The sequence below is a fragment of the Uloborus diversus genome, chromosome 1 (assembly GCF_026930045.1).
Source record: "Uloborus diversus isolate 005 chromosome 1, Udiv.v.3.1, whole genome shotgun sequence".
Classification (NCBI taxonomy): domain Eukaryota; kingdom Metazoa; phylum Arthropoda; class Arachnida; order Araneae; family Uloboridae; genus Uloborus; species Uloborus diversus.
In genome coordinates, this window is record NC_072731.1 from 15,394,835 (window position 1) to 15,414,330 (window position 19,496).

Below are 19,496 nucleotides of genomic sequence, written 5' to 3' on the forward strand. Positions count from 1 at the left end.
TTAAATGCTGTATGACCAAAGGAAGTGTCTGCTACTCCTCGATTTTTCTAGCAACCTTTGTAGTAACTTGGCGTGGTTTCAGACGTCCTCGATATTTGGCGATCACGTTCGCGTTGTTTTTTCCAACGAGCAACAACTGCGCCTCGTGTTTGCTCAGCATACTTTCCTATATGGATAGTATTTTAATGATCTAATTATTGTAATTATGGAGGAATGACTTTTGAAGTAGGGGCGAAGTTTTCCTCATTTGAAAGCTTACAAGACAAATTACGGAAAAAGAGAATTTTGAGCATTTTGATGTGCAAGATACTGCTAAATTGACGAGTGATGTTCATATTCGACACGTTAAAAACATGGAACTGTCGAATTGGTGTATTACAAATTAAAATACACCAATGTTTTTGGCGGGCGAGAGTGCCAAAAAAAGGAAAGAAAACAAAAATGAAAGGAAATCTATAAGTGAGTATAAGTTTTGTATGTTGACCAGTACACCGAACTATAAGAAATATAATCTAATTTTCTTACAAGTTGCTTCCTCTTTAAAAAATAATACTACCTTGCATGTATTAGCTGTTTTATAAGGTTATAAATAAATACACTGCTCAAAATGTGTCGCAATTCATTAATGACCCTAAGTTTGCTGATGATTGGTTTTATGAACCGTATTTAGTCACCAAACAAGATATCTGGTGTTTTGGGGACCTCGATTTGGTGTATTTTTAATCAACATGATTGCAGCTTTCTGTTTGATAATACATTTATTGCATTAACTGCCATTTTTTATACTAAGAGCTCCTACAGCTCAACAGGCAATTAAAATAGCAATGGGTAATTATTTTATACTTAATGCCAAATTGCTTCATGTAATATCTTTTCAATAGTGTTTTTATAGCTCTTTTACTGTGTTATTCTTGTTGCACTGTAATGTTTGTATTATATTCCTGGCTTTTTTCTTTTCATGGCAATGCATTACTGGTCCAGTTTTTGTGAGGCTACTTTTATCTAAAGATGGACAGCATCTTGTCAAGTGGATGTAAATAACAGCTAAATCGTTAGTGATTTTGACCTGGAGTTTATGGCAACTATGACGTTAGGCGACTGCAATGGTTTGACGCGCATGAACGAACGAAAAGTACCCAAGGATAATTGGTAAGGTCAAATTTTAATAATTAAGTTTAATTTATGTTTCACAAAAGAACTAGATAAGTGCCCAAAAAAACAGTATTGAAAACTTCAATTCTTAAAGAATCAAATATTTATTTAAAAATTGGTGCACCTAGTTAATCTATTACAAAATTGTTTCGCTCGACCTTGCATGTCAATAATATGATTTGATGCGGGTAAAATGTTACAATGTACTTAATATTTCGCTATTGAGGTGTAAATGATGTTTGATGCACTTTTGAATCCATTGGGAGACCTGGAATCCTATTTTCTCAAGTATTAACCTTGAAGTGGCCACTACTGAAGCACTGATCACAAGTGGTGTGTTTATCTTATATGTCTGTGAGCACTCCAGGTTAAAATGCATTGTGTGCAAAGCATTTCCCCGCTTGATATTTGTTATTCTTGATTTTTTTTCTATGCACAGAAAGCAGAAATTCATATTAATTTATTATAATTGTTCTCCTTTTGGATGCTATTCTATATTGTTCATCTGAGTAAGTAGAAACCTGGTGTAATAGACAACAGAAATATAACAATTTATTTATGAAAACAGTGAAAACTCATGCATTGCTTCCTATTCCATTGTGATGCATTGTAATATTGTTGCATTTAAGATTGAAATTACATTGTTTTTTCCCCCCACAGTTAAAGAAGTATTTTGGGCGTGCAGCTTCAGAAACTGAATTCCTTACTGAATGGTACATGGTAGAGAGATTTGGCTTCATTTACTGTCAGTCATTTCCTCTGCTTGTACTTTTCAGTTTAGCCTGAGCCTGAAGAGTAACAACTGAATCAACAGAAGTATGGATCTGTACAATGTTTCAAGGGTTTTCATCTGTAAGAGGTAATCAAGTAGAAAATCATACAACTTTAGTTGTATGTAGTATTTTTAAAGTAGATAAAGTAGTATTTTTACTTATCTTAGTAGTATTTTTAAAAGTTGATAAATGACACAAGTCTACATGAACTTTTTCCCATGTGTTCTAACTTGTGATTGTTTATTGATTTGTGTTCAAAAAAAGTTAAGCAGAGTAAGCTATTAAAAACAGCTTGTTAACCTATTAAAACTATTAAATAAATGATTTAATTAGAAATCGATGAGAAATATAATACAGTTGACTCTATCTAACGACTTTCAGGGGACCGCAAAAAATCGTACTTAAATAGAATACTTCTAAAACTGCAGTGGAGTATCTGGTACTATGAAAAGTCATTCAATAGAATGTCGTTAAACAGAGAACCAACTGCAATTTGATGTCTGAAAAAGGAGAAAAAACAATGCATTGTGTATTATTCCAGTATGATTATGATGCATGGCAATATTTGTGCATTTAAGTTTTAAATTAAGTTGTTTTTTCCCCTTCAGTCCAAGAAGTATTTCACATGTGCAGATGCAAAAACTGAAAATTCCTGACTAAATGGCACATAGTAGAGAGATTTGGCTTCATTTGCTGTCATTTCCTCTGCTTATGCTTTTCAATTTAGTCTGAGCCTGAAGAGTAATAACTGATTCAACAAAAGTATGAATATGTGATATTTCAGGAGTTTTAATCTGTAATAAGTAATCAAGGAGGAAATTATTCAACTTTAAAATCATCAAATAACAAGTGTGCATGAATTTTTTCTTATGTTCTAACTTTATTATTCATTGATTTGTGTTATGCAGTTGACTCTAATTCTAATATTTTTTTTTATCTCATAGATTTCATTGGGTCCCTAACTCTTGAGAAGGCTGTGGTTGCTTCCCGTAACTCAAAGGTTACAGCCGTTTTTTTTCAGGACTTTGAGTACAGTGATTGAGAGTTAACTGTACTATGTAGTATTTTGTCTACACATCTGAGGAGCAAAAGCTAACTGTGCTGCTAGCAAAAGATAACAGCTCAGGCTCATTGATCTCTCGAATTTAGTGATTGGCATAGCTAACCTAAATAATTTTTTACTGTGTATTTGTTAAATAATTTTTTATACCTTCTGACACCTCTTTACACTCCCCTGATGAAAAAGTGTTACGCAGTTTTACTCCATATAGAGATGTTTGGAGCTTCTTTAGATCACCTGTTTCTTTCATGTCTTGATATCTCTTACCCCATCTTTGTTAATAGCACCCATAATTTTTGTAAAATAGTTCAAATGAAAAGAAAGTAAATTTTTAAGCTCAATGGAAGACTGTAGGAGTATATTCTTGAAGATTTAAAGCTTGGATCCTCCTTTTTCTAGATATTTGCCTAGAAGCTTGTTAAGACATCTTTAAAGGCATCCTACGTCGAACATTGAAGTAACAGTGTGAAGCAGGATAATGGTAGAACTAACGAGACATTGGGGCAAAATATTGAAATTATTTTGTGTAATTTGTCTGCTTGTCATCAAAAAAGGGTGGAAGTATCTGAAGACATAACATGCCTCATAACAATTCATTTAAGAGGAATTGGTTAATTTTTAAAAGGTTTTTGCCATATTGTTTGGAGGCTTGCTCCATTTCCCTTGAATTAGGATCTTTTGATCAAATCTAATTTGTTAAACTGATATATTTCTGTTTCATTCATAAAGAAATAAAGATTTGATCATTTGAATTGGTACCTACTATGCATATATTTTTGGAAGCTATAAATAAAGTTCTTGTATCAAATCTATGTGTCTGTATATTTTATGTTTTCTACCAGATTGTTAAAAAATTTTCTGCAACCTCTCAAATTAGCTACTATATTTTTTAACAACTACATCTAGCCATTTCATATAAATCTTAGAAGTGTGGTGGGAAAAAAAAAACATTTTAATCATTTGAAGTTTGGTTGCTCAAAAGTTTGTTTCTTTCCTCTCTTTTTCAAGATTGTCATTTTTTTCAAGCATTTGCAGCATAGCCCATTCTGGTCAAAAGACCCCACAGTAATACAAAGACCACACACAAACTTTAATTTCACAATTTTACTTGAAAACGCATAAATTGTTGTAACTTGAAAAAAAGAAAAAAAAAAGGGCCCTGGGATTCATTTGAATTTTGACGTCTTGAATTCAAATTATGTTTTTCAAAATCACAAATTGCGATAGGACCCTACTTGTTGAGTTTCTATGTATAGAATGGAAGTAAAGGACAAATTCACACTCATCATATCATGACCAATGATTTTCTAGGTTAGGTAAAAGGAGGCATATTCTTTAAAAAAAACTAGTAATTAGGATGAGGTAATAAAGAATGACCAAATTGCACTCGTGCACTTTTCATAAAGATTAAACTTACAACGTATAATGTTATACCTTTATCTTTACCAGAATTAAGTATTTTTAGATGTTTTTCCTGAAAATACTTGATTTTACACACAAAAAAAAAAAAAAAAAACTTTATGCAAAAACTATTTGAGGTAAGCCTTAAATGAAAACGATTTGTAACCATGACGACAAAAATTAGTCTCGCTAAATAAATATTTAAAACAAAATTTTTATTCGTTTATAAATATTTTATTAATTCCCTCATTATTTGGGGTTTGAGTATACATATTTAATATTTGTTTTCTCCTATTATGGGAAGAAAAAAAAATTAATTTTTTGATTAATTTTGTATTTAATGACTCAAGAATCTCAACGGAATATCAATTTTCCTTGATGTGGAGTTGAGATACGTTCATTAATTAGCATATCTATCACTTAAATTTATTTTACCGATCAACCCGTGAAAAGATTATTCTTGGCGCTTTTTTCCCCCCCTACTCTAACCTAAACTCCAAATTCGACCTACAGAATCTGCTTTTCCCACTTCTGTAATGTTCCTAACTATGACATGAACGGAAAAATCGCACTTTTTTCCTTTCTAGGAATAAATGGTTTTGAGTTTTTTTTTTTTTTTTTGGACCACCGTTTCAGGAGGTGTTTTGTCACCAACCCTAATCTATGCTAGACTGGCTGGAAGTTGCGCCCCCCCCCCCTTCCCCAAAGGATAAATTAATTTCACTATTTTAGTTATTACTTGACTTTTCTTTTGCATTTTTTACGTAGTTAATTAAAAAGAACACAAAACACACACAGCATATTTGCTTGCTAAGGAAGTATTACTGGAGTCAGAGGCTCAGAGTTGCAGAATACATTTAACTCACTAGTTTCGAATTCAAGGGACCGTATTCACCAAATATCCTAAATAAACAAACAAACCACTGACGTAGACCGGAAGTAGCGAGTCTTATTTCCGGTTAAGCGCCAATCTCCATTGCTAGAGATAGGTGTTCAAAGCAATTTTGTTGTGCTTCTTTAAAAAGCAGAATAATGTCTTCTGCGTATTTCAATGCATTAAATGAGAAAGACAAACTTAGTTATTGTTAAAAATTATCTTTCATTGGCTGTGACCTTTCCGATCCTTTAATAGATGGATGGCGAATCTATTGCTAACGATTGATGTTTACAGTGTTCAGGCAATTCTGTTTTCTTTCAGTTCTAGGTAGAATCATGTCTTTTGCGTATTTTAATGCATGAAATGAGTATAATAGGCTTTGCTATTCTCAAAAATTGTCGTTCAACGGATCTGATTTTCCTGATCCTTTAAATACAGAAATAAGAAAAAAAAAAAAAAAACGAGTCTTCGTTTGTCGATCATTGCCGCGATTTCAATGATAAGCATTTATGAATACATTCCTAAACAGAAATAAAGTTGATACAAAGTCTGCTTTCAATAATCTCAAATCTACTGGATTGCAAGTACGTTGTGAATTGTAATTCCTATTCTTAAGTTGAAGCTATTTTTTCAAAGATGGAAGCTTTTCTGCAGTGTTCACAGAGAATGGCTATGACAGGGAGTTTTGGTGTCATATTCAATCAATTCTCCTGTTGTAGCTTTTCAGTTCACACACACTTATTGGTTTACAGTTGCTACCTAATTTTCAGGTTTGATATTTAATATATTTTATTACATATTTGTTCATCACTTTTTTTTTTTTTTTTTGTTTAATCCACTTGCTTCTGTAGCAAGATTGATAGGCATAAAAAAAATGAAAGATAACAAAATTTAAATTTAATCTCCGAGTGCTTTCTCCTGCGTTAAAATTGCTTTTTATGTAATACCAATAGCTGCACTATAATACTATACTATAACTTTAATTAATGTGTTTGTTTACCGATTGTCGAGTATCTAAATTTATTTACAATTAGAGCGCTTAATATTAAAGTACCGTCAATAATTCGAAGTCCCAAGAGACGGGCCAAATGGTTCGAGTTATTGATAGTTCGAGCTATGGGAAGTTTTTCTCTCATGAGGTAATGAATAGTGGTTCTTTATTTTAATCACACAAATCAAACTGTTTCAAACCCGTCAAAACACAGGAAAATTTCAGCTTTGCAGGAAGCAAATAAAAAATTGTTCTGGTTGAGTTTTTCTAATAATCAATTTAATATAGATCAATATAGATCTTCACACATTACAGTAAAAATACAAAGCTGATGAAATTAAGGTGAATGTTTCCAGCTCGTAAATACCTCGCACAAAGTGTGTTTACTACATAATATTTATTAAGATTCAATCATTTCGCTTTAAAGCATTGGCTTTGATTCGACGATCAGGACCTTTAGAAATTTGAACATCTTTATTTCTGACATCTTATTTGCTCCTGTCCTCATGCTGTACCCGAAAGCAGAACAACATCCGCTCTTTTTACGAAAATTTTGCGCCTTTGAAATTCATGATTAATTTAAAAAATCAATCAAATTACAGATACGTAAACAGAGCAATTCGTCGTAAGAAGCAATACAAATAAGACTTCCGCCGGAAGTTTTGAGTGACCCCGTGCAGCCCTGCCACCTAGTGTTCAAAAGAGTAAGCGTGGCTTGGAATTTGGTGAATTATCGCGATTCTTCCACTAATTCTTCTTTGATGGAATCAATAATTATTTTGATATTTTTTTATTTTAAATTTTTTTTTTTTTTTTTTTTAATTTGTAGGTGCTCCTAAAAGAGTCATTTTGATCGAAGAACCTATTTGCGATTTTTTTTTTCAGCTCATGAAAAATGCAAAATGAAAGAAATCATATGGTAGTTTCTTGGGAAAAACCATGATTTTTAATGGAAACGGCATGTAGTATCAATACGTTATCTCAACTGTATCATGGTTTCAAGAACAAATCAGCAATTGTTTTGCAATTCACACAAATATAGTTTCTGAATTCTTCAGTAAAACTTATATGTTATGATTTTCTTTATAAATTAATTTAAAAAACTCAAGAAAAGTATGGGTTTATTTAATAGCTTTGCTCTTGTGTTATAATCTTAACGGCAATGTTCCTGAGTAAAACTGCTCATTGTCTAGCATCTCGGTGACATTATATTGGGTTTAGTATTTAAATGGCTTGAAACGTTAAAGATGTTTTCGGGCTACATTAAAAGTATATTAGTGCATAATATTCATGTACTTCGAAGTAAATTCCTCGATCTAAAGGAGAAATAAAAAACATGCACTTTTAAAAATAAAGTCATTAAAACTTTGTTATAAAACATCGAAGGTGACGCGGGGGGGGGGGGGCTATTCAATTTTTCGTACCCTCTCCAAATGATTTTTCTGTATCCGCCCCCTGGCTGGCTGGTCGTCGCATTCGTATTAGTTATTAAGCACAAAGTACTTTTTTTTTTATCAGGGACAATTGCCACAATAGACCATATAGTCGTGGGGAGGAGGGGAGGTCAGGCCCGTTATTTGGACAGTTTGGTCTTAAAGGAGGGTAGCCTCCGATTGAAAAAACTATAAGATCTTGAAGGAAAACTCAAGCTCTGGCGGCCCTGTATTGGTAGGCCCAATTTTTTTCTTGAAGGGGCTCTGTTTTTTTATTTTACTTTAAACTGAGCAGGACCGGATCTATAAATTTTGTGCCCCAAAATCTGTAGGGTCCTTCCCCTAGTAGTATGTTTGTGACGTAAATCCAGCCCTGGAACCGAGGACACTCATGCTCCCCTCTCCCATTGTGCAATTCATAACTATATCGTCCAAATAAGCTGTCGTGCTGTCTTTGTGTAGATCAGAAACACGGTTACAAAGCAAGATTCATGCTTAGGAACATATGACGTTAACGTAATGCTGACGCACGATATTCATACAAAGTCAGAAACCGAAACAGAGGCAGTGTCGGATTAAAAACCTGAAGAAATACTAAAAATGATGCTGAACAAAAAAAATCAACAGTTTCGGAATAGCGTTCGACCTTGCCAATGTTCATTAAGATAAAGTATAGTAGTTGACATTAGTCCAAAAAATTTTTTATGACGGGGGGGGGGGGGCAGTTGACACCTCCCGATCCCCAAAAGAGACAAACTTGGAATGAAGAAACAGTTTAATAGTATCAAAAGAGTGCCTAAATCTTTCTCATGAGCGGTGTCCTAACTCCATTTAACCCCTTGATATATCATATTGATCCCGGAAAATGGGCGCCCATATGCAACATTTTGAGAAGAGGGAGACCAGATATTTTCCCCATGGGTGTAGCAGGATATATTTTCCCCGTGGAAACCGATTTCTGTACTGATTAGAGTTATTAAAATTTGACATTTTTGATAACTTATTCATTAGTAGCTAGAGAAATGTTAATACATTTTTGCAAAGAAAAAGTACTAAAATCAAGAAAGCTCTGATTTCCGAGGGTGCCCACCTGGGATAGGGGGGGGGGGGGTCATGGCGCATACTGCGCCATTAAAGTATTTATAGGGAGGGGTATTTTTCTCATTTGGGGGGAGGAGCTCAATATTGAGAGGGGTGCGCCCTTGCCCTTAGGGGGACGCCTCGGTGAGTTCTAAGGGGGGAGAGCTCGAGCCCTCACTTGCCACCCATATGGGCGGCTATGACCGGAGTACCCCCCCCCCCCATAAAGAGAGTCCCTCTAAAATGAGGATAAACATATCACTTAAAACTACCCCCTTAAAAACCTAATTAAACCTAAATAACGTCAACGGTCCTGTTCAAGCGACGCATCAAATTAAAGACAGTAGTCCCTGAAAAGCTTCATTTGAATGACAGGGGTGCTCATCCCCGATGGACAAGGGCGCATCTCTTCTCAATGTCGCAAAAAACACCCGAGCAAGAGTCCCTCCCGAATGAAAAAAATACCCCTAAAAGAACCTCCCTAAAAATGCCATGATCCTCCCCCTAGGTGGGTACCCCTGTGAATGAGGACATTTAATACTCAAGAACTCAAGCTATATTATAAAAAGAAAAACATTCCCCAAAAGTCTCCATTAGAGTATTAAGAGATCTCCTTTCCAATACATATTCCTCTTAACCATTTCCGCCCTCTAAAAATCTCCGTAGGGACTCTATAATACTAGTTCGAAAACCCATGAGAACTCTAGTAGCCTCAAAGCTTTTGTAACAATGATTCCGAACGTATTTCTCAGCACGCAAGAAAAAAATGGCAACCGACAAGATTACTCAACTGTATAATTCGTCATGTAATTTATTTCCTGTAGAATTAGAAGTTTTTCGCCAAGATGAGCGATTATTTTGCCAATAAGTAGTCTCTACTGGAGTAGACTACGTTAGCCAATCACAGTTGCTTATTTTCGAGGAGTAGTAGCAACGTCCATGACCAAAAGAATAACAGACTTAATAGTGTGAGAGATTTTTAAAAAATGATGTCCTGATACTTATTATTCAAAAAATGATGGTTTAAGTCGGAAATATTTTTTAAATGTAATTTTAAGCTGCAATGTCTACAGTTTGGAAAATGCTTCACTGGAACTGTAAATAAGACACATGATTTGTTTACGTTTTTTTTCTTCCGCGCTGGTTTTTAAATGTCTTCTTGTGTCTCGATTCGATGTGAGGTGGCGGGTTAACTCCCACTATTTCCCAAAAAAATGCATGCCATATATGCCCATCTAAATTAATAAAGACATCGGGAAGCGAGACTCATAGTTCCTAGCCCTTATCAAAACCTGAGCTGAAACTATAAACATTAAATATGAACCTTCAGTAAAACGTCATACGCCCTTTTCTCCTTTCTTGTTTTAAGGAAAATTCCATTGTTCCAAAATTAAAAAAAAAAAAAACTCTTTCGTTGAAAAGTAGATAAGTGATGTGATGATAATGCATAATCCTGAAACCTGAAAGAAATTCTTATCATTAGAAGTCAAGTTTTATCTCACATTGATGTACTACTATTGTTCCATCCTAGATTACTTACTCCCGAGATTGATTTCAAAGTTCTTTAATAGTGGATTTGTTTCTACATTCAAAGCTCTAGTCTTCTCCTTCCCGGTCTTAAATTCTTTTTCTAAACTGTTTTAAATTTATATTGCAATGTAAATTTCTTAAAACCGGTGTGATCCACTACAGTTGGAATTATTTATTTTCTTTAAGCTTCTATTTCTGGAAATTACGTCAGTTGTATAAATGCCTAGAGAAAGTAGCGACTTTGGGCTGCTTTCCCAGCAAGAAAGTCGTTTTAAGTTGACTCGAAAAACCTTAGTTTTGATTTTAGCAGCATGTACTGTTGCAATTGCTTTGGTTGCTGTTGCAGTATGGTTTTCTACTAGACCTTCTGATCAAAATGCCGACAAAAATCCAGTATGTAAGGACACACCAGACATTAAAAAGTTCGATTGCCACCCTGATCAACCACTGTCAGAAAAGCAGTGCTTAAATAGAGGTTGCTGTTATGCTGTTCCAGATACCTCTAAGAATGGTGGTGCTTCTGTAAATGTACCTTATTGTTTTTACCCATCTGATTATTTGGGATATGCCATAAGTAATGTTTCTGAAGCCAAGTCAAAGATTCAAGCCAGGCTGACTCGCAAAACACCATCGGGTTTTCCGGAAGAAATTAAGAATTTAAATCTAGTTATTCGTTTTATTGATGATTATTCTTTGAGAATTAAGGTAATATTTTCTGCAATCAAATATTTGTCTTATTTGTATCATTGTCATTTTAAAGAAGCTTTTTTGTTTGTCTACTCATTACATCTGCATTTCCCTCAAAAGTGTGCACATTTTTTTATTTGTAAGTTAGTCATAAGTAGTATCATACAATATATACTCAATGTTGTGGCTAGAATAAAATATTTGAGGTTTGACTGACTCACTGAAAGGAAAAGTGGTTTGAAACCAGTTAACATTGGATTTGGATTACAACAAAAAACAAATATTTTAGGGATGAATCCCCCCCCCCCCCCCCCACCCGCTTAACAATGTAGGCCATAGTAACAACGATGAGTTTACAAAGGAATGGGATTCCCTGTTGGACAAAGCAACCAACTGTTCGGCAAATGTCCAAGTGGTTGGTTTGCTTCCCAGGTATGGAGTGCATAGGAGTTGGTTGAACCAACGGGCTAGGTGCATGAACCTGGTACTCAAGGAAATTTGCGTTAAGCATAGTATCAGGTTTATTGATGTGTGGAGTAAATGTAAACGAGATTGGATTGCTAGGGATGACCTGCATCTGAGTTCTACAGGGGTCAAAATGGTTAGTGGTTTGGTTTTAAAGGCCTCAGAATCAAAAAACTAAGTTGGAATGGGGGGGAGGGCATGGTTCAAGGAGCAGAATTCGAAAGGGTACTAACTATTGGGATTTGAGTAGAAACGGAAATAGGGTGGCTAATAAGAGAAAAGATTTTAACAGCTGGGATTCAAACAATCGTGCAGCATTAAATAAAAGTAAGATGGGCTTACTTAAGGTTTTTTATACAAATGCTCGTAGTATTAGGAACAAGATGGAAGAATTGAAAAGCATAATTATAGACGAGAGGTTGGATATTATTGGAGTTACTGAGACATGGGCTACCGAAAGTGATGATGATTTATTATCTATTGCTAGGTATAATTTGTTTAGACAAGATAGAGTAGGTAAAAGAGGTGGTGGGGTTTTATTTTATATCAGAGACACTTTAATTTGCAATGAATTGGTAATTAATGATAAACCTAATGAGATTGATATGATTTGGCTGGAGTTGATTAGTAATAAGGGCAAAAAACTAGGAACTGATGTGATACACCCCACCCTTGGCGACTTTTTCCTGTTGGCGCCAAGAAAACGATGTATGACGACATATGTCATACATCGGTCTTAGCGATTTTTTTTTTAGCGCCAACAGGAAAAAATCAGATAAAAAAACATGATCAAAGCACTTCAGAACACAATATATACAAAAACAACATAAAAGCACAACAAAAACATCACGAATATATGCTTCAAAAATGTACAGGGCCGGGTTTTTTTGTAAACATATTAAAATACAATGAAATAAATTATTGTATTAATTACAAGTCGAAATTAATGCATTAATTGTTTTTTCATCATTTCTCCGGGATACGAGCCCTCGGTCTCATAGTACTTTCGTAATGAGACCTCGGCTCGCCGGCCCTGCCTCGGTCTCATTACGAAAGTACTATGAGACCTCTGGCTCGCCAGGACCTCGCTCCGCTCGGTCCGTTATCCCTCCGACTGTTAATATACATTACAGTCGGAGTATGGTCACAATTATGTATATTATGCATATTCATGTGTATGTACACCCAAGGGTGGCTCCTTCCGTTCAGTGTACAATAATGACACAGTTTTAAGTGTGAAATATGCACCATTATTGTGCAGATTTATTAACAAAATTCAGCATTTTTAAGAGTACAACCGAAAGAACTTTCAATTGTTAACATAAAATTCAGTACCTAAAGGAGGCACGTTAATGTCTAAATAATTCGTGGCATCGATAAGAATTAACTTTTAGAACAAAATAACCGAACTATTTTTGTAAAATTAATTAACATACAGTAAAAATAAAGTTAAAAGCTACAAGAACCCCTCAAGGATTTGTAAAAAACAAAGAATTTTCGAAGTGAGAATTTTTATGTGAATTCTAAAATAAAGAACTTACCTTTTTATGGTATAAATCCTCACACTCAGTCCAAAACAAAACATCATCTGACAATGGCACGTTACAGATACACACCACGTTGGAGTTAACTTTTAATTAACCTTCAAGTTTGAAGAAACTGGCATTTTCTTCAAACTGGCATTTTCTAATGTTTTTACTTCAAAACACAACTGCTGAATCTAAACTAACACAAAATAAGCATTCCTGTAAGGTATATTGCCCAAAAAAACACGTATCTCTCCTGCGTAAAACCAAGTAAAGAACCCAAGTAAACCAGTTCGAACAAGTTTGCCTTCCCGTTGCCAACCGCAGGTTAGTTTCACCAGGGATGCCATGCTTAAAAATTCATCGCCTCATTGGCGAGAAAAATATTTCAATTTTGTGCAAAAAATCGGATGTCGCCAAATGGGGGGGGGGGGGGGGGGTATATCACATCTGTACCAAAAACTACGTTTAGGGAATATTTATAGGCCACCCAACTTAAGCCAGGGTCAAGACGAACAGATGTTTAGTATTATTAGTGACATTTCTAGCAAGGGGTCAGTCATCATAATGGGAGATTTTAATTTTCCAGGAATTGATTGGAATAATTTTTACCATAGTAATAGCAGAGAAGAGGAATTTTTGAAAGTAATTGGTGACTGTTTCTTAGATCAAATTGTAACTCAGGGTACTCGACAGGACGCGATTTTGGATCTAGTTTTCTGCGACATGGAAGGCTCTGTTCAGGTGTTATGTGTAGGGGAACACATTGGAGATAGTGAGCACAACAGTATTAGGTTTGGGCAGTTTTTTCTTCTGGATTGGACAATAGCGATGTGAAACTTCAGTGGGCAGAGTTTAAGGAAAATCTAGCGAATACGGTTAAGGATCATGTTCCTTTTAGGAGAAAGGGTGTCAACGCTAAAATTTGGCCAATGTGGTTCTCCAGGGAAACTAAGAACTCGCTAAATTATAAGCAAGCTGCTTTTCATAGGTTTAGAGAAACAGGTCACAGTGCAGATAGGCTCCAATATTGTAAGGCAAGGCGTAAATTTAAGTATTTGGTACGCATTCAGAAAAGAGAGTTGGAGCAAAGACTGGCAAATAACATAAACAGGAATCCCAAGAGGTTTTTTGCATACGCTAATTCGGGGAAAGTTCGAAATAGTCATATTGGGCCACTGGTTGATGAGCACGGAATTTTGATTCAGGACGATAGTGATATTGCTAATGTTCTTAATAACTTTTTTTCGAGTGTTTTTAACGATAACTGTATCTCAACAGTTGACACCAACATGACACAAGCTATAGTACAGCTTGAGGACTTTGTATTTTCCAGGGATGACGTTTTCCTTCATTTGAAAAAAATTAAAGAGACTAAGGTTCCGGGGCCAGATAATATTTATCCGAAAATTTTAGTTGAATGTGCAGAGGAATTAGCAGATGTAATCGCAAACATTTTCAATGCTTCTTATAATTCGGGGACAGTGCCAGAGGACTGGAAGCTGGCTAACATTACACCGCTCTTCAAGAAAGGGTCTAAAGGGAGTGCTATAAATTATAGACCTGTGAGTCTAACTTCGGTGGTTTGCAAAATTTTTGAAACATTGATGAAAATTAAGATAGTAAATTTTCTAGAGACTAATAATCTATTGACTAGTTTTCAGTACAGTTTCAGGAAAGGTAAATCTTGTGCAACTAATTTATTACATTTCTGTGACAAAGTTACCATGGCTTTGGACAATAAGAAGCCTGTAGATGTTGTTTACATTGATTTTCAAAAAGCTTTCGATAAGGTACCGCATGTTGCTCTACATAGCAAATTAGCTGATATGGGAATATGAGGGAAAACTTTCATTTGGGTAAAAAACTGGCTGACTGGAAGGAAACAAAGAGTAGTTGTAAGGGGAAATTGTTCTAATTGGAGTGAGGTTTTAAGCGGGGTTCCTCAAGGATCAGTGTTAGGGCCTGTTTTGTTCATTGTCTTTATGAACGATATTCACAAAAATATTTCTGGGAACATGAATTGTTTTGCTGATGATGTCAAACTTATGGGGACTGTAGAAAATGAAGAACAAGCAAATCAGCTGCAAGAGGATCTAGATCATATTACGGAGTGGGCCGATAAATGGGGTATGGCTGTTAATGTTGGGAAATGTCAAGTGCTACATTTAGGGCATGGAAATAAGTGTACAAGTAATTATTTGCAAAGTTCAGTCATTAGTCAGGCAGACAAAGTTACTGATCTGGGGGTCTTAATAAGTCAGGATTTAAAGTTTACCAACAGTGCAGCATTGCTAGCAACAAAGCCAATAAGATGCTTGGGTTTATCAATAGATCTATTTCAAATAAATATAAAGAAGTTCTTCTGCCCTTATATAGAAGTTTGGTAAGACCCCATTTGGAGTATGCTGTTCAGTTTTGGTCTCCTTATCTTAAGAAAGACATTAATGTATTAGAAAGGGTTCAAAGGCAGGCTACAAGGCTAATAAATGGACTTTCCCACTAAGATTATGATTCCAGGCTTAGAAGGCTAAAAATGTACAGTCTTGAGTAAAGAAGAGACCGAGGGGACATGATTCAGCTGTTTAAATTTATTAAAACGAAAGATGTTACGGGGCTAAAGTTTAGCACTGAAAACAGGACAAGGGGTCATTGTTTTAAGCTATTTAAATCTCAGGCTAACATGGATATTAGGAAAAATTATTATTTTAGCAGGGTAGTGGAACCTTGGAACAGCTTACCGGAAGAGGTGGTAATGAGCAAAGGAGTAGACAGTTTTAAGAGGGCCATTGATCTTCACTGGGGATTGTAAATTGACTAGGAACCAGTCTAGCTGGGCCCAGAGCCTGTTGCTGGTCGTCACTTTTGTATTTGCTTTGCTTTAGTACTGACTATATTTGAAAGTTAGTCCTTGAGAAAGTAACCTAACTTGCCCTTGTAGATGTCAGGGCCTGGTTATTTACATAAAGTCTAATATCTTTCTAAATATAAATGTTTGCATCTCTGAATAACCAAAACTTCAAAATAAGGCAATGTCTGATATTCATGAAATTTACTCCTTGTGAAACTGGAATTAAAACTGGACGTTCTTATTTCAAATTTATGTTACTTGTATAAGATAAAAAGGAACACCCTCAAGGAAATTGAAACTATGTCTCCTGGGACCTGAAGACCACATAGCACATAAAGCTTTGAAATTGATTACAAAACACCTTGCAGCCTTTTTTTTCTAAAAAAAGCTTAAAATTGTATATTAAGGGAATAAAAGATTTGCTATGCCCCTTAAAATTTTTTTTGTCTTTTGTAATTGTTTTTTTTTCTGCATTGCGATAAAGTTTGTTCCAATTTCCTCAATTTATTATTATAAGAGTTTCTAATGTAGCAAAAATCGTAGGCGAAATTGAATATTAGCGCAAGAGCTATATATGTACATATATATATATATATATATATATATATATATATATATATATATATATATATATATATATATATAGCAAAATGTTACTGAAGACCGAAAATTTACATATGTACAAAATGACCATTTTGCCATACTACTCAATAGCATCTCAGCACCTGTAGTTGTGAAATTTGGTACAAGTTTGATTGGATCCCAGAGGAGGGTTGCTCTTAGAAGCATTTTTTAAAACTTAATTTTTATGAATATTTTTGTTCAGTAAATTATCTTCTTTTATTCAGATGAAAGTGGGATTTAAATATTGTTAAAAAAAGAAAATGATCTCTTTACTTAGGTTCTATTTTCTACAAGAGCCAGAATTTCATTGCTCGGGACTGCAACCTTTCCGAATTTTGTAATTTTCCATATTTTGTATTCCGACTGAAAAAATAGTGAAAACTTTCCTGTTTTGCAGTATTTTTCATGTTTTTACCTGGTTTCGCTAATGTCAATGCTAAATTTTTTTATTATTATTTTTTTTTTTGATCAATCTGAAGGAAAGTATATTTGATTATGATAAAACAAAAGTCAGAGCTAATTTGCAGTGGCGCATTGTCCGCGGATGTTGCTTTTCCATTTTTTCTGGAAATGTGCTGATAGATAAAATGAGCAAATCATATTTTTAATAAAAATTTTTTACTTTTACTCAAGGTACTTTTACTCAAGGCTTTGTATTGCATACTTATGAGAAGAAAAGAATTCTTTGATAATTATTATCGTTAACCAAAAGTGGATGTTAGAAGATTGCTACCAGATTACAGCAAAACGCTTATGTATGCATAACATGTGGCATCGATAAAATGTTTAAAAAAAGAAGCTGAGCTAAAAGTACTGTGTTTTCAGCAAGTAATTACCAAACGTTAATAATCTTTAACTTTGAAATCTGAAAAAAAAATGGGATTTTGTTTAAAAAGTAATTTTGATTTTTTTTTTCAAATATTTAAGACGAAAAAGTTTTGGATTTACGGTCTTCCAGATTTTAGGATTCCCCAAAATTGGGGTCCCATACTGTCATTGTTAGATGTATTTTTGTCTAACTCTTTCTATCAGACTATTTTGATCTTGCGGGAATTGGTGAGCGTTAGCGAGTAGGGAGAGGATCTCCTGGTTATATATATTTTAAAAAAATCCTAGAATCTTATTATATCAATGAAAAGGAAAAAATATTTCTTTTGATTAAAAGGGTGGACAATATCAAATGAACTGCTTATAATTTGAAATATTTCGCGCTTTTTAAGTTTTGTAAGAAAATGTCATTATTCAACTATATTTTAATTGGTAAAGAAACCAATTTCTCCAGGAGAAAACTAATTATTTCTGTGGCTTCAAAATGTCCCAAAAAGTTTCAGGCTCTGTATCTTGCATTATTTTTTTGACTTTTTTTTTGAAAAAAATTTATCTTCATGTAAGGAGCTTACTGGTATGTAGAACATGTTAGTTAAATAGAATAAAAGCGTTTATTTTCAACTAAATATTTGATGTTTTTTTGTATTGCTGTCATTAATGTTTTGCTTTATTTTGATTGATTGATGTTCTGCTAATAGATTACTGATGCAGACTCCTCGAGATTTGAAGTGCCTATTCCACTGAATTTCCAGACAAAGGATCTTCAAAATCCTCTGTATGAAGTTTTGTTGAATTCAACGACAGGACGATTGACAGTTTCTCGCAAGTTGTCCAAAACTGTTATGTAATGTGATTTTTTTTTAATTTATTTATTTACACATTATCCTTCATAATTACATATTTCATAGCCTCAATTTTCAAAACAAAACAAAAATGCTCTGAAAGAGTTAAAATAGTAATGTTATGCTAAAAATATGTATGATATAAAAACATCTTTTTTAAAGCTCGAAATCTATATTATTAAAATCTGTTCATATATGTCTCTGTGTTTGTGTCTGTTTCTTTATCTCCTCTAGACTGGGAATGTCTACCAGGTGAATACTGGTACCGTTGGATCCAGGGGAAACCATTTCTCCCCGTCTCACCCTTATAAACCACATCGAGTCCAGAGAACATCCAAGGCATAAAAACTTTTAAATCAACGTCACCCACCACAGATGTCCAACGAGGGTTGGGGAGCAGAGGGTATAAGCTCCCTAGTTAAAAAATGATTTCTTACATGTGTTTTGGGTTTATGAGGAATGTGCTGCTTCGAAGCAAGAGAAGGAGGGGGTAAGATGTGTTGAAAAAAAAAGTAGTTTTATTTATGGACCGCCCCTAATGTTCTTTGTAATGGCCAGTTGAAAATTTGCCTCCCCTAAGTTTTCTGCGTGCTGAGCATTTGATACATACCCACTTCAATTGGCCTCTGTAAAACAATCAACTGTTTGTCTTCAGAAAATTCAATCTTTATTTTAATGTTACTAAATAAGATTAATTTCTGTTAGTAGTAAGTAGAATTCATTTAACACTTATTTAAGGAGCACAGTAGTTACAAAAAGGAACAGGAAAACTTTAAAGAGTGGTTCATTCTAAAACTAACCTGTGAAAAAAAAAATGTTAAATCCCCTAAATTGTAGAAAACTGCAGACGTGTTTCGTTATTATAAGGAACCTCTTTCTGGCAAAAAGTTCAATAAAAGGGCTTCTGAGTTTTGTCGATTCTCCTCTCATTCATGAGCCCACCTCTTTTGCGGTGGGGGGATGAAGGGGGGTTCTTTGAAACCTGAAAACACACATTCTACAGATTTGTGATTTCACTCTAATTTTTTCTTTTACCCTTCTGCACAAAGGTATGTCTTTATTTCATAAGAAACAAGCGTTTCCAGTAGCCAGGAAAAAAAATAAATTGAAGTGTTCATTATTCTTTCCTGGTGTATGATATTTGTGGAGTTATTTTCATGCACATTTGTTCATCAACTTACAGAGTCATTCCACAGTGACGGACATTACAGTTTGACTATATTTTTAACTTTCAATTCAGTACTGCCTTGAATTAAAATTTTTATTTCTTCTGAAATTGATCTAAAATATCATGATATGGTACATTAATGCCCTCACGCTTGTTTGCAGACTTGATGAATTTTTTGTTTAATATGAAATAAAAGGGAATAAATAAA

At 34.4% G+C, this 19,496-nt stretch overlaps 1 protein-coding gene across 1 annotated transcript in view; it reads left to right on the forward strand.

Moving 5' to 3' along the window:
* The first annotated feature begins 9,910 nt into the window (after window positions 1-9,910).
* Window positions 9,911-19,496, forward strand: part of LOC129234446 (lysosomal alpha-glucosidase-like) — an 82,620-nt gene continuing 73,034 nt past the window's right edge. The window contains exons 1-2 of the mRNA XM_054868449.1: window positions 9,911-11,002; window positions 17,977-18,122. Of these exons, the coding sequence (XP_054724424.1) occupies window positions 10,517-11,002; window positions 17,977-18,122 (632 nt within the window). The 5' untranslated portion in view covers window positions 9,911-10,516. The remainder of the gene's footprint in view (window positions 11,003-17,976; window positions 18,123-19,496) is intronic.